Source organism: Patagioenas fasciata, chromosome 6 (assembly GCF_037038585.1).
Source record: "Patagioenas fasciata isolate bPatFas1 chromosome 6, bPatFas1.hap1, whole genome shotgun sequence".
Lineage (NCBI taxonomy): Eukaryota > Metazoa > Chordata > Aves > Columbiformes > Columbidae > Patagioenas > Patagioenas fasciata.
In genome coordinates this window covers 11,252,360-11,278,610 of record NC_092525.1, presented here as the reverse complement: position 1 = coordinate 11,278,610, position 26,251 = coordinate 11,252,360, and the positions used below count along the sequence as shown (strand labels likewise).

The 26,251-nt window shown below is 58.7% G+C and overlaps 4 protein-coding genes and 1 non-coding gene across 5 annotated transcripts; 2 read left to right on the top strand and 3 right to left on the bottom strand.

Annotated features, from left to right (window-relative positions):
- Positions 1–290: 290 nt before the first annotated feature.
- On the top strand, positions 291–421 carry LOC136104168 (small nucleolar RNA SNORA35). Its single transcript, XR_010651727.1, has one exon. It is a non-coding gene; the product is annotated as a small nucleolar RNA SNORA35 (small nucleolar RNA).
- Positions 422–2,846: 2,425 nt separating this feature from the next.
- Positions 2,847–6,869, bottom strand: BEST4 (bestrophin 4). Its single transcript, XM_065842486.2, is given in 10 exon segments — positions 2,847–3,246; positions 3,248–3,259; positions 3,552–3,706; positions 4,144–4,224; positions 4,500–4,652; positions 4,947–5,024; positions 5,129–5,283; positions 5,562–5,795; positions 6,312–6,406; positions 6,718–6,869. Coding segments are annotated over 10 exon segments (1,515 nt in total).
- Positions 6,870–8,506: 1,637 nt separating this feature from the next.
- LOC136103909 (uncharacterized) lies at positions 8,507–10,867 on the bottom strand. Its single transcript, XM_065842413.2, has 2 exons — positions 10,800–10,867; positions 8,507–10,528 (listed from the first exon to the last, which is right to left on the bottom strand). Exons 1-2 carry the CDS (start codon positions 10,816–10,818, stop codon positions 9,312–9,314), a joined length of 1,236 nt encoding a protein of 411 aa, XP_065698485.1. The 5' UTR covers positions 10,819–10,867; the 3' UTR covers positions 8,507–9,311.
- A 4,886-nt stretch (positions 10,868–15,753) lies between these two features.
- PLK3 (polo like kinase 3) lies at positions 15,754–23,083 on the top strand. Its single transcript, XM_065842129.2, has 15 exons — positions 15,754–16,017; positions 16,803–16,910; positions 16,998–17,114; positions 17,549–17,678; positions 17,766–17,853; positions 18,405–18,500; positions 19,174–19,369; positions 19,625–19,751; positions 20,177–20,286; positions 20,366–20,483; positions 20,596–20,679; positions 20,886–21,048; positions 21,166–21,295; positions 21,530–21,640; positions 22,025–23,083. Exons 1-15 carry the CDS (start codon positions 15,859–15,861, stop codon positions 22,217–22,219), a joined length of 1,932 nt encoding a protein of 643 aa, XP_065698201.2. The 5' UTR covers positions 15,754–15,858; the 3' UTR covers positions 22,220–23,083.
- An 843-nt stretch (positions 23,084–23,926) lies between these two features.
- Positions 23,927–24,595, bottom strand: DYNLT4 (dynein light chain Tctex-type 4). Its single transcript, XM_065842440.2, has one exon. It carries the CDS (start codon positions 24,593–24,595, stop codon positions 23,927–23,929), a length of 669 nt encoding a protein of 222 aa, XP_065698512.1.
- Between the last annotated feature and the right edge of the window lie 1,656 nt (positions 24,596–26,251).

Sequence of the window (26,251 nt, the reverse complement as noted above, 5' to 3'; positions counted from 1 at the left end):
GGCTGGGCATGTATCCCCATTTTCCTCTGATGAAGGGTGCCCTGCTGCCCCAGGAGAGGGCTGTCCAGGGAGCAGCTCTGCTTTTCCTAGACTGCATTTGTGCTAAGTCTGGCTGAAAAAGTGTCTCCTACACCTCCAGCCTCTGCAACTGGTATCTGCTGCCTCTGCTTCCCAGATCACACGTGCTCACACCCTCTGGTTCAGGCCAGCAGCCCCTTTTGTTGTTGCTTGGCGTTTCCCACCTGGTTGTACGATTGTCTTCAGAGTCTGGTATCTTTTAACCAACTTGGCTGCACTGCTTCAGTGACCAGCTGGTCTTCCCCTGGCCTCCTTGGTCTTGTAGCAGTGCAAGAGAAATTCCTTCTAGCAGAAGGGCCAGGCTCTTGTCATGGTCTGTCCCTTTCGAAAGCTGGGTACAAGCTCCAGCTTTCTGCCCTGTCACTTGTGGGCTTGGAAAGCTGTGGTGAACAAAAAGAGCTTTTCTGTGGATGTGGTGCATGAGATGTCATTCCTTGGATCTCAGCATCTATTAACAGCTGCCAGATGCTTTGTGCAGGTATTAGGGGGAAGTTAGGAGCCCACCTAAGTGCTGGTCCCAGGGTGGTGGGGCAGCCAGACTCACCCATCTCATGCCTGCTAAGTGGACACACTGCACACTTCACCCCGTATATATATATTTTAAAAGCCTTATTTACGCACAGGAATACCTGGGTGCAAGGCAGACTGCCGACAGCCACATCTCCACAGTTCTTAGCTCTGAACTGAAGGAGATCATTCCCGAACACTTCAAAGTTTTTCCTGTGATATTGTACCTTGGCTGCCGTGTATGACAGCAGGAGGAGCTGCCAGGCTCGGGTGCCCTGGGCAGTACGGGTTCATCCTGCCTGGCTGGCAGGGAGCCAAGGATGAGTCTGTGCCATGGAAGAAGAGACACACCAACCGCATCAGAAATCAGTCCCTGTCACCCAGGTGGCCCCAACAGGGCGGTTATAGTTGTGCTGTGGTGGGTGTGCAGGGGGTCTGTGCTCAACGGGCACTGTGGACAGCTGAGCCCTGGCGACTGCACGGGCTGCGCTTCCGGAGTCCCTGGCAGTGGGACCTGGGCTGGGTGGGATGTTTGCATAAGCACATTCCTTCTCCATAGTGATCCGGGGTAAACTTTCCCTGCTCTCCAGCAACGCCTGCTTTCCAGAGAGGTGAGGCAGACGCGATAAAGGACGCTTGGCAGGGTTAAGTCACGGCTGCTTCCTCTGAGTGTTTCTTCCCCCTCGCCCTCTGCAGAGTGCAAACAGTATCCAGAGTGTTTCTGAGAGACTTAGTCCAGATGGAGAAACTGAGGTTTATGGAGCAAGTGCCAACTTGGTGTCAGAGCAGGAGCTATAAACCTGGCCTTTGATGAGCAGGCTTATGGCTAATTCATCAATGCACGCTGCTTATTAACTTATTGCTCTAAAAAATGCAGCTCTCAAGGGCAACGGCCCATGGGAATGAAAGCAGCACCTATTGCCCAGCAGAGCTGCGCTGTAGGTGTGACATGGGAATGGGACGGTGGCAGCTGGCCAAGGGCATGTGGCACCTGGCTCCCACGGTGACATGGGCTTGGGACCTTGTGCAGCTTGGCCATAGGATGTGTAGTGTCTGGTCTGGCCTCGGCTTAGCCCCATGGATGTGTGTGGGGATTTACCTGCATGGGTGTAGGCAAGCTTGCCATGCACTGAGCCAGAGAGAGATGGGCAGGGGTTGGGGTTAAGCACAGTTTTAGTCTGGGTAGATTTATGAGATGCCAAAACCTGGTCTAAGGACCTTACCAGCTTCTGCAGGTATGTGCCAAGGGCTGAATTTTAAAAAAGCTGCTTTTCATACGATGAGCAGTCAGGAGGGTAACCCAGCTGAGGTCACTCGTCACCCGAGTGCTGCTCCTTGCTGTTGAGTGGCTTTCTCAGCTCCACACGGTATTAACTTTAAGGTATTTTCAGAGGACATGGACCAACCTAGAAAGTGACCTTGTGGTTACACTTTAATGGGTCCAGCAGTGACCTGGAGCATAGTGGACAAGGAGCAGGGCTGGCTTGGTGCGGGGAGACAGGAACTTTAAAGGAAAAGTGGCTTTGGGGAAGGGCAGCTTGCAGGAAAGGGAATTTTTTAACAGTTCTGCTAATATTCTGAGGGGAAACACACGTCTGAGTGTGGCAGTCCTATGGGGCTTAAAGCATCTTTCTCTTTTGTTTCTTTTCTGTCTGTATCACTTGGTCTAGTACCCCACAGCCGTCACCGGTGTCAGTCGTTGGGGCTGTGCCCCTTTTACCCCAGGAGAACATGCACACTCCTTGACAGAATCCAAATTCACTCACCTTTTGGATACATGTGATGTCCCTGCTGTCTTACTGCTGGGGATGATTTGCACCCACAAGAAAGAACCTCAAAGCTGAGGTTTGGCAATAACTTTATTAATATTGAGAGGACATCTCCATCAAGGTGTCATTTTTCTGCAAGACTGATGCCCTCGTCCTATCCCTTGCTTGGGGTCTGGGCTGTCCCCTGTCCCCTGCGCTGGGCAATGGGAGCAGGAAGTGAGCCCTCCAAGGTGCACGTCAGTGGCATCGTTAAAACAGATGGGTTGAATCCTGCAGGTTTGGGGCTGGCAGCTGGTGTTGAAGGCTATCTGCCCAGTCCCAAACCAACCAGGATCTTCCCATCAACCTGGGGACACGGCTTGGGACTGATCCAGGTCTTGCTTCTGGACAGGGGTCCAAGAACCAGTGTCCAGGGACAGGGAGCTTCATGGCTGCTGCTGGTGGTGCCTTGAGGTGGGGGCACCTATTCCCAGCTATTATTTTGGGGCAGCCTCAGGGCTCCCAGTCCTCTGGCTGGTCAGCCACGATGCTCTCGCTGGATGGTGCCTTCACCTGGATCAGCGGCAGCTCCTTCCTCCATGTTTTGGAGGCCTCTGGTGGCTGGGTCCCCCCGAGGTGACAACCAGATGTGGTGGACTCGCTGGCCCGGCTCTCCTCATCCTCCATCTCCTCCTTGATGCAGGCCACTGACTTGGGGTTCTCCGAGCGGTTGGGGTAAGGGGAGGGGAAGACACCATCCACCCGGGGATGCCGCGGGTGGGAGTGGGCTCGGCTGCCCTGGCCAAGGTTTTTGATGCTGATGGCGGGGGATGCGGCAGCAAAGAAGCGGCTGAGCAAAGGTGTGTGGATGCGCGGCATGCTCGGTGAGGCCTCTGCTGGCTGCACCTGCTGTGTCCTCGCACATGCTGGGGGAGCACAGTGGGGTGATGAGGATGGACTGCCCAGCACCACTCGCTGCCACCATCCCAATGCGTTTGCAAGCAGGGAGCAGCTCTAGGAGGCCACATCACTGTCCCAGCAGCGCATCCATTGCCCAGCACAGCCCCCGAGCCGCACAGGGACTGGGCAATGCGCTCCCAGGGGGGTTTGCTGTTTGCTCGCTTTAATTGGGCCTGAGGGGGATGAGCCTGGTTGTGCTATTGCCACCCTGAAGCACTCACCCTCTTCTCCATCCCCAGGGCTGTGCCGTGCACTCACCGCATGTCGAAGGTGGAGCCCAGGAACGAGGGCTTCAAGGTCTCTGCAGCCGTGGCCGTGGTGTAGGGAGGCTGAGCTGTGGACTCGTTCCAGTATTTGTCCTTCACAGCGGGGGGCAGGTTCTGGTACATGTCATCCACCGAGAGCAGAGACACCTGGGCACGGCAGAGGCAGGGGACAAGAGGTGGCTTTGTGGGGACATGAGCAGGACCCGTGTTTGCAGATGCCATTTCCAATGCCAACCTGGCAGGGGTGGGCCTGGGCTCTGCAAGGGGACAGGGAGGCTCTGGGCACATCCTCTGGCTGCATTTGGGGTTTTCCCCTTTTGGATGCTTTTCTCAGAGGTGACAGGCTGAGCAGTGCTACCAGGCACTGAGTGTCCCTAATGGGGTGCTGACCCTGCAGTGGGGGCCAAACTCATGGAAGGACAGGGATGGAGGGACAAGGTGCAGTTCTGCTTCCTTGCATGGGAATCTATTTTGGACAAGGACTTGTGTGGCCAGGAGCAGGGCTGGGAGCTGGGAGGGGGTAGAGATGTCCCTGTGTTCCAATTGCAGCACCCCACACAGCATCAGTCTAGGGCAGGACCCACCTGCAGGTTCCTGTCTATCAGCTTGTTGGTCTCAAAGTCATCATCATCTTCTCCAAAAGGGTTAATGATCTGCTCTGCAACCTGGAGAGGGAGGGGTCCAGGTGAAACAGGACAGGAACACCTTCCCACAGGGTTCTCCATCCCTAAGTCCACCCATGAGGCACATGAAACATGCAGACATGGAGCTTTATGGTGCCCTGGTGTGATGGCTGGGCCCAGAGGACATGTCCCCAAGGGCAGTTAGCAGTGTCATGGCTGGTACCATGCCGTGGGCCAGCCACCCCTGGCCCAGTGGGTGCTCAGGGCCACCTGGCCACCCCCATCCCAAAAAGGCCGGCTGCCCAACCATGTCTCACCTTCAGCCAGCCGGCATAGAAGAAGAACTGGAGGAGGGTCGAGAGAGGGATATACATGTCCAGGTCCTCCTCCTGCCCTGGCTCCAGCGGCTCCAGGAACTGCCGCCCGATGAGGCAGAAGGCAAAGAAGGAGTAGACAGCGATGGTGACCACCTGCCAGGAGGCAGCAAAGATGCAAGAGGGGTGACCAGTCACTGATGCTCTCGTGGGCTTTAAGGTAAACCCCACTGCCCTCCCCAGCCTCTTGCACATCCCTGTGGGGCTGTCAACCAGCAGCAGTGCTGGATGCAGCACCAGATTCAATGAGGGACTAAAGTGTTTTTAGGAAGAGGGGTAAAGTGTTCCCCATTGGGGTGCAGGAAGAGGCTGTGGAGCTTCTCTGCCATTGTGGGGTGGAAGGAACTGGGATCTGGGCTTGGGGGGCCCATGGGGTCCATGGGTACCCACCTGCGTGTATACCAGGGGGATGCTGATCCAGTCGTAATGGAACAACATGCTGCACTTGGCCCGGTAGAGGTTCAGCTCCTGGGCAGAGAGGACAGGGACGGGTGACCCCAGCTTTGCACAACACTCCCCACAGCACCTGGTCTCCTCTGAGCACCCAGCACCAGCACCCAGCGCCAACTCACGTCCATGAGCAGGCGAAGGGCCACGTCGTCACGGATGCGGCCGTCCCGCCTGGCCTGGGCTGCCAGGTTGGTGAACCACACGCAGGGGATCCAGTACTTGTTGAAGTCGGAGTGGAGGCTCTCAAACTTCTTGCGCTCATCCTGCGTCATGAAGCCTGTGGTGGGGCAGAGGTTCAGCACCATGGCCCCCATGTCGGTGCTGGAGAGCTCATTTGGGGACACACAGGGTTTTCTAGGTGACACTATAGCCCCAGGAGGTGGGCTGTGGGCAGAGGGGACATGGGGGTGAACATCCATGCAAGGAGGCTACCCTGTGTGCGGGGCCGTTTGGGGCAGGGATGCCTGGAAGGATCTCAGCCCCCAGCACACCCTCCTGGTGACATGGAAACATCCCCACATTGCAAGCCATCACCCCCAGGGTTTAGCTCCTCACCTGCTTCCACCACATGATCCATGGTGGGGAAGCGCTTGAGCACCCTGGTGCTGACGGAGCGCAGGATGAGGACCGCTGACAGGTTGGCATAGCGGATGAGCGTGCGCCGCAGGATCCGGCCCCTCTCGTCCTTGCCGTGGACGTTGCTGGAGATGACGCACATGAGCTGGTCGGGCAGGGGAATGCTGGTGTACTGGGCCCACCACCGGTTCACAATCAGGGTGACATAAAAACCTGCACCAAGAGAGAGCACGTGGGGGGCTCGGAGTGGCTGGGCAGTGGGTTGAGGTGAGGATGAGCACATGCCAGGGGAGCTGTCACATTCCAGGGGTGACAGATTTCTCTATGGCTGGGAGATAAAGCACAAGTTGTCCTTCCCCTTGGGCTGCCCTCCCCAGGGATGGAGGTGGGGATGTTCCCAGTTCTTCCCCGCCCTGGGCGTAGCTGGCACAGGACAGCACAGCCACCTCTTGTAGATAAGATGCCCCTTTCCAGGGCATGGGAAGGGTGCAGAGTGAGCCATGGAAAATCACAGCGTCCCACTGGCATCCCCACGGCCAGGGAGCTGCACTCAGCTGGTTTGGGAGCCAAGTGCCATCCCTGGGGTATCAGACCCCTCCATCCCCCATCCATCAGTGTCTGATGGATGTTTTGGCATGGGGTCAGGTTGGGCAGAGGGGCAACCTCAAGCAGTCAGTGCCTGGGGGAGCAGAAGACTCAGACTCCAGGGTTCAGGGAAGGGACATGTACCTAGGACGAAGGACAAGGGGATGAGGTCTGTGGAGCGGTTGCAGTATTGAGCCACTTTGGTATAGAGACGCTTCTGCTCCTCAGTCAGCAGCCGCCTGCAGTGGGCATGCAGCAATGTCAGGGACATGCAGTGGGATCAGGGACATGCAGTGGGGTCAGGAAAATGCAGCAGGGTCAGGAGCAAGCAGTAGTGCTGGGGCACTGCTTTACACTTCCACAAAAAGCCATCTACTGATTCCCCTTCTCCTCTCCCTCCCCTGCCCACAGCCGCCCTCTCTGGGGGCGTCCCCTTGGCTTCTCCTCTCCCTGCAGGAACACCAGTCCGTGCCTGATGGGGCATCTCCACACGTCCCAGAGGGTCAGCAGGGAGGGACACAACTGGCAGTGACATGCTGACCTCACTCACCGGTAAACGAGGCTGAGCACGGCATACAGCACCACGAAGACGATGAACTCCTTGTACAGCAGCTTGTAGATGCTGCCTTTCCAGCGGAAGAGCAGCTTGGAGAAGCCCCCGAAACGGGAGTTGGCAACTTTCAGCGTGTAGGAGATCGTCATCGCAGCTCAGCCCCACACCTTGGCGGAAAAATCCTTCTCTCGCTGGCTGCTGGTTTAACTGGGGAGAGCTGGGGTTTCTGCCACTGTCCAGGCTGCAGGACCTGGGGATACACGCTCAGTCCCACACCAAGCACTGTGGCCCATCAGCAGGATCCCCCACACCACCGCCCTGCCCTCCCCACACCAGCCACAGCCACTGCCTGCTCCCTGCCTGCACCCACCTGTCCCACCAGCGCCTCTTCCCCCTAAATACGCCAGTGTGGGCCCATGTGGCCAAGCCCTCCCCATGATGGATTGGGGCTGTTAGCAGCAGGGAACAGGGAACTCCGGGTTGGTCACACCTCCCTGCCACCGGCCACAGCCGGAGATTTTGGCGGGGGCTGCGGGTGTCGCAGACGGGGTTGGGCAGGACCCAGAGGGGTGGTTTGGGTCGTTCTTTGCAGCCATGGTGGCTGAATTGAGGCTCTGTGAGAAGAAGGGGAAAGGATGGAGGGTTGCATCCCTGCCAGCCCTGGGAACAGGGTCCCAGGGTGTGCAGGCAGAGCTGGCACTCAGGGAGGGCTGCGGGATATTTCTGGAGCATCGCTGCAAAACATTCCCATCGCTGCCTGCGTCCTCGCTGCCAGCAACAGGCAGCGCCTGTGGCCATGGGTCAGGCTGCAGCCCCTGGGGACAGCTGCTGGCCCCTGCCTGTCCTGCCTCTGCACTGTGGCAGCTTCTGGTCCCTCCACACCCCTAGGGGAGACTTGGGGACAGTATGAGCTGGGGCACGCAGGGATGCCCTGGCTCACGACCTGGCAAGGGGTGATGGAGGTGTATTAAAGGCTGGCACTGGGCCACTTTCCCAGGGCCCAGGAGGGAGCAGGAAAGGAAAAATTCCAGTGGGACATAAAGCAGTGGGAAACATCAGTGAGTGACAGTGCAGGGAAACCATCTTGTCCTTGTTCCTGACCCATGCTGGGGCTGGGGCAGAGCACTGCTGGGACCCGTAGTTGTCCCGCTGTGGGCTGCCGGAGCCCACGCCGTGCTCCGCAGGAAACGCCGCTTCCTCCGCCGGCCGGAGCGCCGCGTCCTGCCCTGCCCAGCTCCCTCCCTTCCTGCCCGGGCATAGCGCCCAGCCCAGGCCCAGGACGGCTCCAGTGCAGAGTGGGGTGGCTGCTGGGGTTTCCAGCCTGGGAAATGTCCCCCTGGGCAGGGGGGTCAGGACTCAAGGGCTCCTGCATTCCCCCATCCCTGGAGAAGGGCTGGAGCACCTGGGGGTGAGATTCACCAGGGGAGTGCCTGTACAGCGGGGTGATTTACAGCACCCCAAACCTTTGCCCTGTTTCCAGGAGCCCCACAGGTCCCTGCCCTGGCTGGGAACCACAGTGTTTATAGCAGGCTGACATATTTCCCAGGCTGGCTGTAAATCACAATGCAAGGCAGAGGCTCCATTCACCATCCACCAGTGCCCAGCTCTGCTCTGTCTGGCTGGTAAAGTGGTCCCAGAACTGACGGGTGAGAACCACACTGCAGCATCAACCAGGGCACAGGAGAGGAGATGGGGTAGGAGTGAAGCCCCCCATCCCCGCACCCCGTGCTCTCCCATCAGTCGGCTCCCACCACCCCAAACCATGCAGACACGGGTGGAGCCGCACTATCAGGAGTAAAATGATTTATTTCTTATTGAGACCTGGATCTTACAGGGTTTTGCAGCACATTGGGCAGGGGAGGCTGCAAGGGGCACCATCCAGTGCCTCCCCATGGGCATCTGTGCCTTGCACACCTGCTCACACTGACCTGTGCACAGTCCCCACACACACGTGTGCGTGCACAATCATGTGTGGGGCAGCACACATGCACTCGCTCTTTCAATTCCTCATGCAATGTGGTGGAACACGACGGGATGTGGGGTGGGGAGAAGGCAGGGTCACCTCAGCCTCCACCTGCCAAGCCCAGGGCACCCCATCCACATGCAACCTCCTGAAGACCATAGCCAGAGCCAGCCCGATTTCATGTGCCCAGACCCTGTTTTCTGGGGGCTGGGGAGCAGCAGGTCTGTGCCAGATGCCATCTGGCTCCAGCAAGAGAGGATGGACGCCCTGGTCAGTGGTTCTGGCACACACAGTATTGTCACCAGGTCCCCAAAAACAGCTCCCACCTCCTCTCCACATCCTTTTTCAGACACTGCCAACCCATGTGTCCCCAAACACTGCCAGGCTGCAGCAGGGTCCCCAGTGCCCAAAGGACCCTTACAGCCCTTGCCCAGCTGCAGCACGTGGCAAGCGAGGGATGCATGTGGTAGTGCAGGGGAAAGGATGGGAATTTGGGGGTGCAGCTTTGCAAACAGCCACTGTAAGCCACAGCAGGACAGCTCGTGCCTCTCCTGCTCTGCCAGCTCTGGCTACTGCCTGGCTTCTGCCATCCTCCTGGAGTGCCCCAGATACAGCCTGAGTCCTGGCATCAGTGCAGGTCGATGTTCTCATACTCCAGGTTGTCCGAGTCCTCCAGCTCAATGCCGGGTATCAAGTTGTAATAGTTGGTTGTCTGACTCATATACATCTTCTCCCGGTCAGCAGAGTCCTTCAGCACTTCGCTCACGCTGACAGTGTCCACCTCTGGCTCGCTGCCCCCCAGCTCCTCTGCCCTTGGTGTTGGGGTGTCTTGCTGTCTGTTCAGCCCTGTGCCCTGCTGCCTTTCATGGACTGGCTCTTGGGAACTGCTAGGGGATCTCACTTGGATCTCCACCTCCTCGTAGAGATCCCTGCTGCTCTCCAGCAGGTCCATGGAAGGCTGGAGCAGGACCTTCTTCTCAATCTCAGAGGGGGCAGCAGGCAGCTCGTAGGGGACATAGTGGTGGGGCTCTGCAGGCACCGGTGCATTGCCCCTCTCTGCCATGGCTGGGTGGCTTTGGGACCTGCTCTGGATGCTGTAGTTGGTCTTCCTCTTCTGCCTGCAGAAGCACCAGGTGACACTAGCAAGGATGAGGAGAGGGGGCAGGCAGATGAAGAGGGCAATGAGGCTGTGCGAGTGGCACAGCTCATCCCGGGGTATGCTCTGGAGATCCACACCATGATACCGCTCTGGTGTGTGGCAGATAACCTCAGTGGTCAGGCTGGGCCAACCCTCCAGGTTGCTGAGCAAAGCACAGCTGCAGTCCCAGCTGTTGTTGGAGAGCTGGAGTTGGAGCAGAGATGGCTTCAGGAGGCTGGCGGGAAGAAAGGTCAAGGCGTTGAAGCCCAGGTAGACCTCCTGGATCTGGGTCGATGCTTTCAGGAAGGACCTGGGCAGCTCCTGGATCTGGTTGCTGTCCAGATAAAGGACCCTCAAACTAGGGGCATCTTCCAGAAAGCTTCCTGGGAGACTTTCCAGCAGGTTGTGACTTAAGTCCAATATCTCCAAGGCAGGGGGGATTCCCTGTGCATTATTGATGACTGTGATGCTGCAGTGTGAGAGGTAAAGCTCCCGCAGCCCCTGCACCCCTACCAGCACTTCCCAGTCCAGGTGGGTGATATTGGAGCTGGTGAAGTTGAGGCAGCAGCTCTCGGGAAGTGGAGCCTCCCGAAAAGCCTGGAAGTCCATGGGCTTCGTGCAGTTGCAGCTTTGTGCTGCTGGGTCGAGAGCAAAGCTGGCAGCAAGCAGGAGGCTTCCCCACATAGACACAGTCCCCAGCCCAGCGCCTGCGGAAAGAGTAGAAGGGACAGGTGACACCCCATGGGACCAGGTCTCCGCTTGTTCCAGCCCACCACAGCGGGGCGGTGAACCCCGCTTCACCCCCACCTCTGGAAGAGCCCTGGGTCCCCCCAGCCCCCGCCTCCCAGGGTTACCTCCGCCGCCAGTCCGGGGCCGTCTCACACCGAACGTCCCGCCGCTACGGCCGGGTGCCCGCCGGCAGCGATCGAGCCCCGGGGCTGCGCTCGTACCCCCCCGGGATGCCCTGCCCGGCCTCACCTGCCGCCGCCCGTCCCATCCTCCGGGGCCGCTCCGCGCCCCGCCGCGCTCCCCGTCGGGCGCGGCCGCCGGCTCCGCCTCGCTGCGGGGCGGCCCCGCCGCCCGCCCGCCCCGGCCCGGGCCCGCCTCGCCCCGCGCCCGCTGCACCCGCCGTGGGCCGTGGGCTCCCTTCAGCCCCCCGTGCCTCGTTCCCTCGCTGGGCTCCCGCCATCCACGGACCCTCCAGCTGCACTGTGAGGCGACATCCCCTAAAATATGCTTGTCCGGAGACCCTGCATTATATCTGCCCTCTGGTCCACCTTCCTCTGCACCACCACCCTCATAAACCATGAGCCCTACAGCCCCCCTCTCCCTCCTCATTCCTCCCCTCTCCATCCCCCAGAAGCCATGTCATTTCCCAGCCTCAATCTCCACCTCCCTCTGCCCCTCCACAAGATGTATCTCCCTCCAGCCCCCTCCATACTCCAGCATCAGCCCCCGCAAGCCCCTGGAGAGGCACCAGACTGGGCTGGGCTGAATTGCTCCCCAGACTGGGATGTGGGGAGAGCTCTGGTTCCCAACTCCGTGCGTGTTGTGACTCCCAGCCCCACTGGGGAGAGGATCCAGAGTGGACATACTTGCAAGATGCTTCTCTCTCCATCACTGTTCCCTTTATGACTTGCTTTCATCCCGCACAAGTCCTGGACTAGGAAGGAGGAGCAGAGTCAGGCAAAAGCAGTACAGCCCACAGGAAAAACAGTGCTGGAGAGGGGAGTTGTGTTTCCACACCCTGAAAGTGCATGTGTGCTCACCATGGTGTGAAAGGGGTAATCTGAGGCATGTGGCATGGTACCGACAGCACTTTGCCTCGGTGGGAGGCGGGTGAGATGGGACCTGGCCCAAGTGCCAATGTGGTTCTGTGATGCTGGAGCTCAGTTGGATGACCACAGCGGGGCACAGCTCTGGCCTGGTTCGGTGTGCAGGGTGCCAGGACACCCTACCTGCTGCATATCTGGGGTGCCTCAGAGGCCTGGAAAGCTCAGCACAACAATAATAAAAGCTCCAGAACATTTCAGGCTTCCTTGGGCAACCCATGCTATCCTGAGGGATGCAGCAGTGTTTGAGAAGACTTCAAGAGTTTCTTCCCTTGATTTCACCCCTTGCTCGTGGTTTAAAACTGGCACCTCGGCTACTGCTCTCACATCTCAGCTCAGGGATGATCCAGTCCCCAGTGGGAGAGCAGCAGCTCCTCTTGCCACAGACCCATTGCTCATGTCCTGTGTGCCCTGCTTTGGTCTCTCCCAGACCCTCAAACCCTGGCAGAGGGTGGATTTCTGCCCTGTCCTGCTGTGGACATTGCCTCATGAGCAGTGTGTTTGGGGTGCCAGCAGCTTGCACTGTGCGGCAAATGCTGCAGCAACAAACCTTGCACCAGGAATTTCTGCTGGGGAGCAGAGATGGGATGAGATGGGATGAAGAGGGGATGGCAGCAGGGCCCACCAAATCCCGGCTGCTGGGGTGGAACGCAGGAAATGGCCGATCAGGCCCTTGCGGAAAGGGAGGTGCTGTGTGCACAAGCACAGGCACGTCGCGAGAAGAGCCAGAGGCCACCAATGTAATTGCAAAGAGCAAGTTTATTTTGGTTACCTCTCTACTGGGGGATCTCCGTAGCCACACCTGAGCTCCCAGGCAGAGGCGGCGTAAGCGGGGACGCAGGCGCTGGTCAGTTCAGCCCTGCTGGAAGATCGCTGGGCCTGCTGAGCTCGCCTGTATTTCACGGCTTCAGGCAGGCGCAGCCTCCCGCTCTTTCTCACAACAAAGCAGGAATCTCAGACACAGTGATAAGGTGTCCAGAGTTTCTCCCAGGCCTGTGTTATCTAACACAGGGGTTCTACTTGTCAAGCACACAAGGTCAGTAAAACAATTAGTGTGATGTATGTGTTTTCTTTATACCCCAGCTGCGGGTCACTTGAGCGTGTTTAGCTTTCTCCTCCTCGCCAATCTTCCGCAATTCCCATACAGGTGCCAGCAACGCACTGGCCTGGAGGTTTGAGATTTGCCTCCCAGAGATACCCTGGACACAGTCACAGCCCCAAGCTGACACCCAGGGCTCGAGCCTGCTAACACCCTGCTTAGCGTAAAGCCTCCCCCGCTCTCCCCTCTTTGTGGCAGCAGCTGATCCAAGAGCCCCATAACAGGAGATTTCAGAGGGCCCCTTGAGCTTTTGGGGCTGGATCTGGCCTCCTAAAGGGGATCTTTCAGCACTGGCATTTTATGCCATCCAGATCCAAGCGCTTCCTTGGCAGACCCTTAGGATCCAGGTCCTTTTATCTGTTCCTCTGGGCAACTCCGCCCTGATTTGCAGCTTCCCCTCTGCACATCCCCAGATAGCCCCTGGGGTGGGTTGGCCCCTCTGGTGCTGGACCTGGTGCTTCCTTCTCTGGCCCAGCTGAGGGAACAGCCACCTTCTCCCTCCTTCTCCTTGGCAGCTGCACCCTTGTGCTTTGCCGGATCTCACTGGGTGAGAGTGCCTATGGAGGGGAAACCCTGCTCCCGAGGGGCTCAGGGCTGTCACCCCCACCCTGATGAGTTGCCCTGCATCCCAGGCTGTGAGGATGGGGGATCATTCTGGGGCCAGGCCAGGTCTGAGTATGATGGGGGACGGAGATCCGCCAGCCTCTCTGGGCTCGTGTAGTATTTTACCATGCTCATAGGGGAAAAAAGTTTCCTGTATCTAGATGGAATTTCCCTCGATGTAACTTGCACCAGTTGCCTGTCCCCATTTCACTGTACACCTCCCCAAAGCGCCTGGCTCACTCTTCCTGTAACTCCATCTAAATAGCTGTAGGCAGCCGGGAGATCACCCCAGAGCTGCCCCTTTCCCAGGCTGAGCATGTTGTTGATGTTAAACCACATTTCCTCCCACTGCCCCAGCTCAGTGACGGGAAAACCCCCAGCTCCAATGCTTTGCATCATCGCAGACCCAAGCTGCAGGTGGAACTGGGCTTGCTCCTGGGCTCTATCCCTCTTGGAAGTGTCGCAGTCCTGGTGGGGTGTTGGCTGTCGAGTCTGTCTGCATCTCCAAACCCATCCTGAGGGCTTACCTGGAGCCAGTGGGAGTGGAAGCAGAGCCACCGGCAGCTCTCGATCCTCTCTGGTCCCTGCGGTGCCTCTGCAGGGGACCCTGGGGCAAGCCCTGTGCAGATTGTCCCGCCACCCCCAAGCGGGTCCCCTGGGACCTCCCTGCACCCCTGGGTGCCTCCACCCACAGGCTACCTCCAGACGCTGACTCAGCTCTGCCTGGGGAGCTCCCGGAAGCCCCAAGCTGGGGCCTCTGTCAGAAAAGCAGCATTGCCCGTGATGTCGCCCACGCCTCGGGGAGCCCTGGGGCCCTGGTGGAAACAGGCAGTTTTTCCCCAAGGGGCAGAAGCCTCCTGGTCTGCTACCAGAGCCTGTTTGCTGCTGGGTGGTGGGTTTGCACACATTTTTCCTCTGCCAAAGTTGGAAACCTGAGAAAAATGCAGACAGAGCTGGGTTGTTTCTTCTCTCCCTACAGGCAGGTTTGCTTTCCTGCAGAAGAAAAGAAGGTTAATTTCCCCCACAGGGGATGTGCTGGGAAGATTGGGGCTGCTTGGCTGGGAGTACTCATGCAAAAACTTCAGCATATTCAGGAGCAGATTGAGCATCAGAGTCCTGAGGTGCCCTGGGGAAGTGTAATGCAGGGTGGGGAAACCGAGGCACAGAGCAAGGGACATGCACACAGTCACCCTGTGTGCAGTGTGGAGCAGGGCAAGGGCAGCAGGATCTGCTTTTGAGGGGCTCGTGCAACACTGCTGCTCCAGGCTTGTGGGGGGCTGTGGATTTGTGGTCACCTCTGCCAGCTCCCATGCCTGTGGAGAGATGTCCCATATTCTTCCAAGACCTGTTTTGGGTGATACAAAGCCGTGTGCTCCTTCTGGCCATTAGGGAGCAGCACTATTGTGACACACTGCCCAGACACTGCCACACAACACAGCTGGCACAGCCACCCCCCACCCTGCACCGCCACCCTGCACCTCCAGAGCCCACAGGGAGCCCAGGACTGGGTGCCCAGGTGCTGAAGGGCAAAGATGGACAGCCCCAATGGGACAGTCCTGCAGGTCCCCAGTCCTGGACTGGCCGCCGTTGGCAGCCATAGCGGACTGATCTCTTGGGGCTGTTTGAGGGCCACTGGGACACAGGGCTGGGCTGCAGCTGGGGCAAAGGGTGGCCAAGGGGCACCCACCCAGGGGAAAGCCCAGCCAGGGAGCCCACCTGCATCTTCCACTGTCCCCAAAGTCCCAGCACCACACCTGGGGTGGGCTGTGATCCCCCCATTCCTGCACCCTGGCACAGAGAGAAGGAGCCCAGGGCAGGTACCTGCGCACATCCAGGTTTGGCATGGAGGGGCCAGCAAACACATGGGCTTTGAAATTCCATTCTGGTCATGGCCTTGTCGTGGGATGTAGGTAAGCAGTACCTGGTCCCCAGGGGGTTGTGTGACACAAGCTGGTGACCCCTGTGAGGGGAGGTGTTCTGTGAGTGGCTGTGGTGGGTGTGTATTTACAGATGTGTCTGGGGAGGGGGCTCTGTGTGCCCCGGAAGGGAGCTGAGGAGGGGTCTCTGCATGTCTGTGGGATCTCAGTGTGTCTATAGGGGATCCCTGTATCTAGGGGAGTCGCCTGCCTCATGGGGATCCCTGTATCTAGGGAGTCATGCCTCTCTTGGGAGTCCCTGTGTCGGGGGGGGACTGTGTGTCTACGAGGGGAACTGTGCAGGGGAGGCAGCAGGGCCACAGCTGGACCCTCGGGTCATCGCCGGCCGAGGGGTGCCGGTAGACACATAAGACCGCGCCTCCCACCCACTCTCCACCGTGCGGCGGCCGCTTTAAGGGCAGCGCGGGGCCGCCCGGGGGCGGGGCTCCGCGGATGACGTCAGCGCGCCCATTGATAAAGCCGGCGGGATTCCCGGGGCGGCAGCAGCAGTTTGCGGCGGCGGGGCCACGTGCGCGGGGTCCGGTGGTGGCGGAGGAGCGGAGCCGCCTCCTTCTCCCGCGCCCGCCATGGAGCCCACCGGCCTCTTCCCCCCGTTCCCCGCCGCCTACCTCCCCGCACAGCCCGCGCCCGCCCCGCCGCCTGCGCCCCGCACGGCCGAGACCACCCGCATCATCACCGACCCCATCTCCGGCCGCTCCTACTGCAAGGGGCGCCTGCTGGGAAAGGTACAGGGGGAGCGGGGGGGCACCGTCTGGGACGTGCCGGGTTGAGCGGGGCTGGGAGCCGGGAGTCACGGCCCGGGTAGGGGCGGGGGGCTGCGTGCCTGCTCGATATCCTCCCCTCGGGGTGCCTGGGGCTGGATGCGGCCCCTCGTTTGCCGCACGCCGCCCCCACCTTCCCCGCCTTTCCCGTCGGGCCCGCAGCAGCGCTTGAAGCGGTGAATCACCCGGGCTGGCTGCATGCCTCGCCGGCTATCGGAGTCGCATCGGTTTCGGGGCGCCCCGCAGGGTGTGCGTGGGCCGACGGGTGCCCCGGTTCCCAGGGGTGCCGGTTCGCTGCACGCAACTTTTCCTCCCGCTGCCAGCGGCGTGTGTAGGAGGTGGGTGCCGGTTCCCAGCCCGGCCCGGCCCGGGCGGGCTCGGCGGCTGAGTGTGCAGATTGGAAGCTGACATCATGGCAGGAAAAACCTGTCTCTATGGGGCTGCCTTTCCGAGGCCTTCTGTTGCCGGGTTCTCTGCCCTGTGCAGGACTTTCCAGGCTGAACTGTCGTGTGGAAAGATGCAGAGTTTGGCCATGGTGGGAGGAAAAATGCCCTGGAGGTTTTACAGGAACTGGCTGAAGAAAATCACTTGTTCAGATCATCATAGTTCAGATCTTAGTGGGCGACGCAGCAGGAGGGAGCGTGTGATGCTCACCAAGCTGTGCTGCAAGGGATGGGGGAGGAGGCTTGTCAGCAGGCAGGGGCAAAGAGCTGTGTCTCACTCATCCATAACCACCTCTTTCCTTACAGGGTGGGTTTGCACGATGCTATGAAATGACAGACCTCTCCAGCAACAAAACCTATGCTGTGAAGGTCATTCCTCACAGCCGGGTGGCTAAACCCCACCAGCGGGAGAAGGTGGGTGCTGTTGGGGCTGACAGGGTGCTGGGCTGGCAGAGTGCAGCAGGGGCCCTGTGCTCACCTGGGATGACTCTTCCCTTTCAGATCACCAACGAGATCGAGCTGCACCGGGACTTGCACCACAAGCACATCGTCAAGTTCTCCCACTACTTTGAGGACATGGAGAGCATCTACATCTTCCTGGAGCACTGTAGTAGGAAGGTGAGGGCTGATATGGCCTCCCTGCTGAAGGATGTCCTAAACAGAGCTGTGGCTGGTTGGAGCTGGCCTTATCTGAGGTTCTTTGTTAGCATGTTCTCCTGGGCTACCTGCTGTGTCACACCCTCTGAGCTCAGCCATAACCCCTGTGATTTTGCATGACACTGTGGACACCGCTGATTGCCTGTCCTACTCAGCTTGCCTGCTCAGCTTAGCTCCTGGTGGGGCCACCATAAATCCAGTGGTTCCCCTGGCTTTGGAGCAGTGTTGGCCTTGTATGGGGAGTCTGCTGAGGTCATGGCTGTGGAAGAAGGATTATTTGTGGATGTGTAACTTCTGGAAGAATTGGCTTTGACCCTGGCTGCCCCCTGCTTATTCAGCAGAGTTGTCTGTTCTCTCTGCCTGCCATCACCAAGCTGTCTTCTCTCCCTCTGCAGTCCCTGGCCCACATCTGGAAGGCCCGCCATACTCTGCTGGAACCAGAAGTACGCTATTACCTCAAACAGATCATCTCAGGATTGAAATACCTTCACCTCAAGGGCATCCTGCACAGAGACCTCAAGCTCGGTGAGTGCTGTGGTTGTGGCAGGGTGCTGCGTGGGGAGCGATCTGCCCCAGAGGGACTTGTGGTGACACATCTCCTTTGACTTGCAGGCAACTTCTTCATCAATGAAAACATGGAGCTGAAAGTGGGGGACTTTGGGCTAGCTGCTTGCCAGGATATCTCTGACCAGAAGAAAAAGTAAGTCTGAGGTTTCCCTGTTCCAGAGCCCTCTGAGGTTTCATTCTTCCTCTTCCTCCTGTGGCTTCCTGGGTGGGTGAGAGGGATGAGTGATCTCTCATGTCCTGGGGAAGCCTTAGGGCACCTTCCTGGGGTGGGGGAGTGATTCTTGCCCCAGCTGCAGACAAGGAGAGGGGGCTGGGGGCTTTGTGGCTCCTTCAGGAGTGAATTCGCAGCCGTTAGGGGGAACAATGTGCTGACTATTGCTATTGTGCCTGCCCGGCTGCCCTGCCGGCTGGTGGACTGGGACACAAAGGCTCTGTTCCCCCTCAGCTCTAGGACAAGCTCTTCCCAACAGCTCCACAGGAGCAGCAGCTGCTCCTGATCTCTGGGAGGAGGTGGGGGTGGCGAGTCTGTATGGGGCTTCTTGTGGACTGAGGGGGCTTTGGGCTACAAAGAGCAAAACGGGGGGAGGGAGGATGGGCTGCAAGCTAAATCCCAGGGCTTGAATAGGGGAAAGTTGTCTGCAAGGGACTGCAGAGCATGCACTGACCTGGCACTCTGCCCCACAGAACAATATGTGGGACCCCCAACTACTTGGCTCCAGAAGTGTTGCTGAGGCAGGGCCATGGGCCGGAATCGGATGTGTGGTCTCTGGGCTGTGTCATGTAAGTCTGTGCTGCTGGGTGGGGAGGGGTCTGGGCAGCCCTGCCTGTGTGGGGTGGGGGGAGCAGCCCTGATGAGGAAGTCCTCTTGTGCTTTGCCTGGTGGCTTTGCAGTGGTTTACAAAAGGCTGGGGGAGGGGAGCGAGCGGCTGGATCCTGCCCAGCACTGCCATGAACTGGGTGCTGCAGCCGTCCTGGGATGCTGTTCGGGGGCTGCGTGAGTGGAAACTGTGAAGGGCAGGCAGTCTCATGCTGTGCTCAGCTCTGGTTCAAAGCGGGCTCGACTGCCCTGTGAACCTGATAAACAACGGAAAATCTCGGTGGCTGGTGGCAGCTGCTGCTCTCTTTGCATGGGGACCAATCGCTGTGCTGCTTTGGCGCGTCCAGCCTCTCTCAGGGCTGCTGCCAGCGAGTTTCCTGTGCTGCTTTGTGCCCCAGCAGCCGTGCGGGGGGTGGGAGTGGTGGCAACAGGGTGACCTTCCTCAGGGTTCCTTGCCTGTTGCTCTAAACAGTTGCTAGGAGGAAGCGTGGCCGGATGTGAGCGCGGCTGCCCAGGCTGGAAGCGGTGCTCCCAGCCAGGTGTGGCCGGACAAATACCAATAACTTCCTTGCTTTAAGTGCCGTTGAGTCACAAACCTGGTGGGCATGTGACAGTGGCATGTGTGTCCTCTCCCAGGTACACCCTGCTGTGTGGGAACCCTCCCTTCGAGACCTCTGACCTCAAGGAGACCTACAGGTGTATCAAGCAGGTGGAGTACACCCTCCCTGCCTTCCTCTCCTTGCCTGCCAAGCACCTCATTGCTGGCATCCTCAGACGCAACCCCCAGGATCGTCTCACGCTTGAGGAGATCTTGGACCATGAGTTCTTCAAGGTGAGTGGGCAGGAGTCTGGCCTTGACTTTTCTTTGGGTGGGATGAGGTTTTTTGGGTTGTGCACGGTCCTGTCTGTCAAAGGGAGGAGCTAATGTCCTGCTGTTTCCCATAGTGATGCCAGTTGTGGGACCAAGGCTTGATGGAAACACAAGCCAGCTGTCAGGAGGGCTCTGACTGTGGTCATCCCAGGGTAGCTGCTCTGCCTGGAGCATGTGGGCTATGGATACCAAACCTCTGCCTTGACCTCTCTGCAGGGCTACACGCCTGAGAAGCTCCCTCCCAGCAGCTGTGTGATGGCTCCAGAGCTGAGTCCCCCCAATCCAGCAAAGAGTCTGTTTGCTAAAGTCACCAAGACACTCTTTGGGAAGAAGAAACCAAAGGGTGAGTCCATGCACTTATCCAGGAGCCTCTAAGTGCCCTTCTTCCAGGGAGAGATGGGTCTCACCTCCTGGAGATGCCCCCTGATGGGTCTCCATGAGCCCTCTACCCAAGGCCAGCACAAGCTGGGCTTGCATTTGTCCTCCTGGTGCTGATGGCCTGGCATGGGTGTGTGCCTGGAGAGCGGATGCTGTGCTGCAACCCACAGGGGCAGTTCCTCCTGGAAGCCCTATCTCGCATGAGAACTGGGAAGTGAAAGTGGGAGGCAGCTGCCTGACACCATCCTCACGTGGGCAGGATCTGACTGCCTGCTCTGCTCACTGGGGGCATGGGAGCAGATGAGGGAGAGCTGAGCTACTGGGAGGGGTGGCCCAGATGTCTCCATCCCCTGTGGTCAGTGGTGTGTTCATCGCTTGCTCTCTTCTCAGCCAAGAAAGGCTCTTTGGAGGACAAGGATGACATCTCCAAGCTGGTCACTGGGCTGATGAAGACCTCGATCTGCAGGCAGATGAGTTATAAAACCGTGGAAGGGAATGAGGTGAGAACATCCCTGAGCCCATGTGCACCTTGCTCTGGGGGTGCGGATGGGATGATGCTAAAGCCTGGTCTCTCTGCAGGCCACCCGTGTATCGTGCCGCAGCGCCAGCTCCAGCCCTGTGGAGACAGTGATGGAGGAGACATCTCACAAGTCTGTGTCCCCCTCCATCCGGGGGACGATGGCCAGCAGCTGTGAGGGTGAGCAGAACCTGGCCAGACCACCCCAACCTGCCCCAAGCTTCCTGTCCTGCCCTGGCTGATAGCGGGTCCGCCTGACTCAGTCTATCATCTTCTCATCTTCTCTCCACAGCCTTTGAAGACTGCATCACCACCTCTGCCATCATCGAATCGGCTGTCCGGCTCCTGCGGACCTGCCTCTCCTCCATGCCCCCAGGTAAACTGGTCAGACTGCTTTGGGATGGGACATGGTGCTGTGCACTGCACCTCCTTCCTAATGGGATGAAGGCACAGTTGCTATTTGGGGTACCTTAAATGCTGCCAGAGCCTGTTGTGGGGTAGGGGGGGGATCTGCTCCCACTTGGGGCAGTGATGTGGGCAGGGTGGCTGCCTGCTCTGCTCACCCTCTCTCTTCTCCATCAGCGGAGAAAAACCCAGCTTCCCTGGCCCGTCATGAACACTTTGTTTGGGTGAGCAAGTGGGTGGATTACTCCAACAAATATGGCTTTGGCTACCAGCTCTCCAACCGCAGCATTGGGGTCCTCTTCAACAATGGCACACACATGATACTTTCCCCCAACCACAGGTAAGCAGTGAGGAAGGGGCTGGTGTCTCTGGGGAAGCTCCTCGGGTGGGAAGGGGTAGGGGGAGGCTGTACCAGGAGTGGATTTGGCCCTAAAGCCCATCATCTCATTCCTCCCAGGACTGTGCATTACAACCAAACAAACAGCAAGCACCTTGTGTTCTCTGTGGCTGCCATCCCCGAGCAGTTGCAGGGACAGATGAGTGTCTTGCGCTACTTTGCATCCTACATGGAGCAGCATCTCATGAAGGTGGGTGCTGTGGCCCTGGGGTGGGCTGGGATCATAGGTAGGGTGGATGTTGGGTCACAGTTTGACCACACTGCTTGGGATTGTGTGACTCCCTGCTCACGGGCTGTGGCCAGGCGGACACCCATAGAGTTGTGTCCTGGGAGTGGGGACCCCGGTGGGGATGTGTCCAGACTTGGCTGTGTGCATGCTGGTCATAGTGCTCCCCAGTGGCTTACACAGACCTTTCTCTCCAAGGGAGGTGACTTGCCCAGCATAGATGACCTCGGACAGCCAGCCCTACTCCTTCTGCAGTGGTTTAAGACTGACCAAGCCTTGGTCATGCTGTTCAGCAGTGGCACCCTCCAGGTATGTGTGGGGCACAATGGAGATGCCCAGACCCCTATGGGGAGGAGGCCAACTGAGGACTCCTGTGTTAGATCTTGTTTGCCATGATCCAAATGTGAGGTCCAGCTGTAAAAACAGCTGTGAAGGCAGGATGCTGCTCCAGTGCCTGGAGCTGCTGGTCACAGCTTGTCTAGCCCATGGGGACCACGATGCTTCAGTCAGACACTTCCATCTGCCCTGGTGCTGAGACTGGTGCTGGCACATTCCTGCCGTGGGGGATGGAGCAGGGATGCTCCCAGGCAGGTCAGGGAGGAGGAACGGGTTGAGGCAGGAAGCGTGGCTCCCTCCCAGCTCCCAGTGTGCTGTGGGAATGGGCTTGGTTTAACCCACACATCTGTCTCCTAGGTGAACTTCTACAATGACCATACAAAGGTGATCATTAGCAAGCCTGACCACTCCTGCCTTGTCACCTACATCAACCGGGAGCGCAACTCCTACACCTACAAGCTGTGCAGCATCCAGGAGCTAGGCTGCTCTCCTGAGCTCCACCACCGCCTCAGATACATCCTCAAGCTCCTCCAGGAACAGGCTGAGGCCTAGTATGGGACCTCAGGGGGTCTTCTCTGGATGCAGAGGTCTCCCCTGCCCTCCCACAGGATGGGAGGTATGTTGTGGTGCTGGCTGCCCACCTGGGCACCCTTTATCCTGGTGCTCAGCTGGACTCTGGACTAAAACATGTGATGTGGTTACAGCAGCAGGTCTGGATGTCCTTGTTGCTCCCTGGTTCTGGGCAATTGCTGTCTTCCCACTAGCAGCTCCTGCTCTGGTGGTGCTGGTCTTGGTGGGGTGGACTGGGGGGTCACAGGGAGGTGGTGGGTGAGTGCCCTGCAGCCAGGTTTGGGGCTGGCTGTGCCTCATTTGTGGCCTGGTGCTCCTGGCTGGCAGCTGCCTGCAGCAAGGGCTCAGATTGTTCTGACGAGGGTGATGCACCGGTGGCACAGACCCTTTTTGTGGCTTGGTGAGGACCAGCACAGCCTTGACCTCAAGGTTTGGCTGCTGTGGGGTAGAAAACCCCCTTGCCAGGGGTTGACAGGGGTGAAGGGTGCTGCCTGCCCTGCCAGGGGCTGTGGGGGCTGGTGTGTACCCTTCTACCATGGCTACACTAAGGAGAGGGCTGTGCTGGGCCCAGCTGTGACCTTTCTGCTACAAAATTGTGAATTGTCTGGTACAACTTGAGGTTTGATAATGGGGAGGTGGGTGGGAATGGGACCTGAGGGCTTGCCTGGAGAAGCCCTCGTCTCATTGGGACCTGGGGAGGTTTCCTGTTTCTAGGCAATCTCTGCCATGTGGGACTATTTATGTATCTTATTTATATGGAATTATTTATTTTCCTGTTGGTCTGTTCATGTGCAGCTCCCTTGTCCCTGACTCACCTCAATAAAAAATGTTTTGTGTAAGGGCAAACTTTGTCCACCTTGCTTGGAGCTGGGGCACTGATCAGCTTCATCTTCATCCTTGCTCTGGGGCTGCTTGTGCCTGTCAGGCAAAACCCCTCTTAGCACTGGCTGTTGCTGGGGGTCAAGGTCAGGGAGGCAGGATGGGGTTGAAGAGCCCATGTGCTTCCTCCACTGCCCTTTCTGGGGCTGGCAGGAAGGGCAGAATTAGTTCTTACTGATGCCTGTGGAGCCCTGGAGCTGTCTCAGCTTCTCATTACTGCTGCCAAACTCTCAGGCTCAAGTGTCTCTGCATTTGGACCAAACCCAGCTGCTCTCCTGCTTCTGCTGAGTGGGAGAAGGCAGGGGCTGTGGCCCATGGGCTGGGTGGTTTGTCTGGGTCCTTGCACTATGACACCTGGTGTGATGGGATGGGACCTGGGAATGAAGCCAGGAAAGAGGAGGGACTTGATCCGCTCCCTGAGCTTGCTTTGAAGGTGATCTGTCATCTTCCTTGATGCTGGTGTAATCAATCTGCCTGGGAGCAGCTTGTGCTGCGGGAAGCAGGCTGGGCTGCTTCCCTGTAACTTGGCCTTGGGCAGCTGCCTGCTCCAGGGTAAAGCAGCCTTTTGGGGTTGTATTTGCTGCAGACCGGGTCTTTTTGGAAACCATGGTAGTGGAAGCTCCAGTGTGGGTGTGAACCCAGGCTGGGGGCTGTAGTGAGCATCAGGGCACCAAGATGCATCTGTGTCTTGCTCCTTGCACATACCATGGCTGAAAACTCCAGGTGTGAGCCACAGCTGGAGCAAACCTCTTTATTTCAGCTGCTTCACCCCTGCAGCCCTACGAGGCTGGGTGGAAGGAGGTGCAGGTTCTACTCAAAGTAGACCCCATGCACTGTGGCCACAGCAAAGAGGGAGGCATTGGAGAAGGTGGTGGAGGCAAAGTTATCACTCTCAGGGTCCCACAGTGCCCGGCTGGCCACCAGCAGGCTCTGCTGGCCCCTCTGGCCCAGCAGTACCTGGCAGACCAGCTTGTAGCGGGGTGGCACCACCTCCTTCGCCCGGCCCCGCAGCAGCTCAGCCAGGCTCTGGGCTAGCAGGGCGCTGCCCTGGGGGCTGTAGACTGTGGTCCCCAGAGTGCTGGCCAGGACTGTATCCAGCAGCTGCTGCACCCGCCCAGCATCAAACTTGCAGCCTTCATCTGGTCGCATCCTGTAAGTGTTTTCAAGGCGGGTCTTGAGGATGGGTTGGAAAAGGGGGAGCCCAGAGAAGCTCACGCGGCTGTGGAGCATCCAGGGCCCAATGGAGGGGCGCCTGCCCCCCGGGGCTGCCCCCAGCGAGCTGCGGCGGCTGGCCAGGGGTGCTGGGAGGGTGCTGAGGATGGAGCTGCGGCGGGAGGACAGAAAGGGTGGTTTGCCTTCTTCAGTGCCCCGGCCTAGGAGGTGGGGCTGGGACCCACGGCGAGTGGTCCGGAGTGGAGGGGCTTCAGCGCAGTCTGCAGCCATCACCTGGGCTGTCTCTGGGGACAGCTGCTCAGCCATACGGGTGGCCTAGAAGGGAGATGTGACTCTGAGTGCCGGGGAGGCCTTTCTGTCCTCTGCAAATCCCACACCTCCTGGCATATGTATCCCTGCAGGGCTGGATGCAGAGGTGCTGCGGGTACTGTAGCAGCTGCCTTTGCCTCTCCCCAGCAGTCCTGGCCAACTGAGGCTGAACCAGCACAGCCATGTGTGGTTCATCCAGCCTTTCCCCCCCAGGCACGCACCTCTTTCCCCTTCAGCCTCCCCAACCCTCCTGCCTGCATCTGGTCCCATGCTTACCCCCAGCCCCACTCTTGCCTGGCTGGGTTAACCCAGGAGACTTGTCTCTGGCTGATGTGTCCCGGCTGCCCAGGATCAGCCTTGGTCCTGCAGGTCTCAGTGAGCAGGGCAAAGCCTGTTGTGCTCCTGGAATGTTGCTATGTGACACTGAAGCTCTTCAGAGCTGCTCTGGGGCACAGCTCCTGTAACTCCTTGTTTCCTGGTCCCTGAACAGCCCTGTTCTCCATTCACCTCTGCTCTGTTCATGTTTCCAGCTGTGGCTGGGACTGCAGCCAGCCTGGGGATATGGGACTGTGCATGTGTCCTCCAAGTTCAGCCACTCCCTCTTGTCAGCCCCCAAAAAAGCACTTGTGAGTGTCAAATGCGCAAAGGAAGAGCAAGGGGTAGAGAAAAGCCTTTGGCCTCCCCACTCTACACCCCAGCTCTGGACTGCAGTAAGGCTGGGACCCCAAAGGGCTCGATTTTTACCCAAAGGTTTGCATCCTTTGGGTGCTTATTGCCCTGCACCCCTTCTCTCAGGGCAAAGGGAGAGTGTGTGAGGCTTGGCACCCATTGAGCACAGCCCTGCTATGGGCTTGGGACCCTCCTGCAGCAGTGCCCTGACCCAAGGGCAGTTTTGCTGGGGGATCCCAGCCCCGAAAGGGGTTTCTCTCTGCTGGTGGTGCCCAGCCCAGCTGGTACGCCTTGGCCACCCTGTCAATGTGCCTTTGTCTGGCCTGGCTTCTGAGCTATTTGAGGAAAGTGGAGACGGCTTTTGTTTCTATCTCCCGTCAGAGGTATTTATAGCCTGCTGCTGACTAGAGCTGCCAAGCCTCCCGGCAGCTGGACCCTGCTCCCTTGGGAGCTGCTGTAGGCTGCAGGTCCTGCTCCTCCCTCTCCCTCCCACCATCTTTAACAAGCTATGCTGGCTGTGTGTGGGTTAAACGATGACACAAGCAAAGGCGGTTCCCTCCACGGGCCCCCTCCCTGCTTGGGGCCAGTCAAGCTGGGGAGAAAGGGGACCGGGCATCTCCTGGCACAGCATTTGATTTGGGCTTGGGAGAGGCTGGTTATGTTTTTTTTTCTGCCTGCAATCTCTTGAGCCCTGAGCAGACATGAGAGCTGCAGGGCTCTGGGCTGGAGCACTGACAGGAGAGATGGCTTTTGCCATTTCAGGGGGTGGATCACCCTCCTGGGCTCGAGTTTTCTCCACTGCTGGGGCTGGGGACCAAGCCATGCCCCATGGCTTTCTATGTGGGCTATACGTGTGGAGGTGGGGGTGATCTTTGTGCATTTAACCTATGCATGATCTGCCTTTTCTAAAATCCTAGCTGTCTGCATCCCTTTAGCCCCATTTGCCTCTGTAGCAATGCCATGGAGTGAGGGGAGGCGGACAGG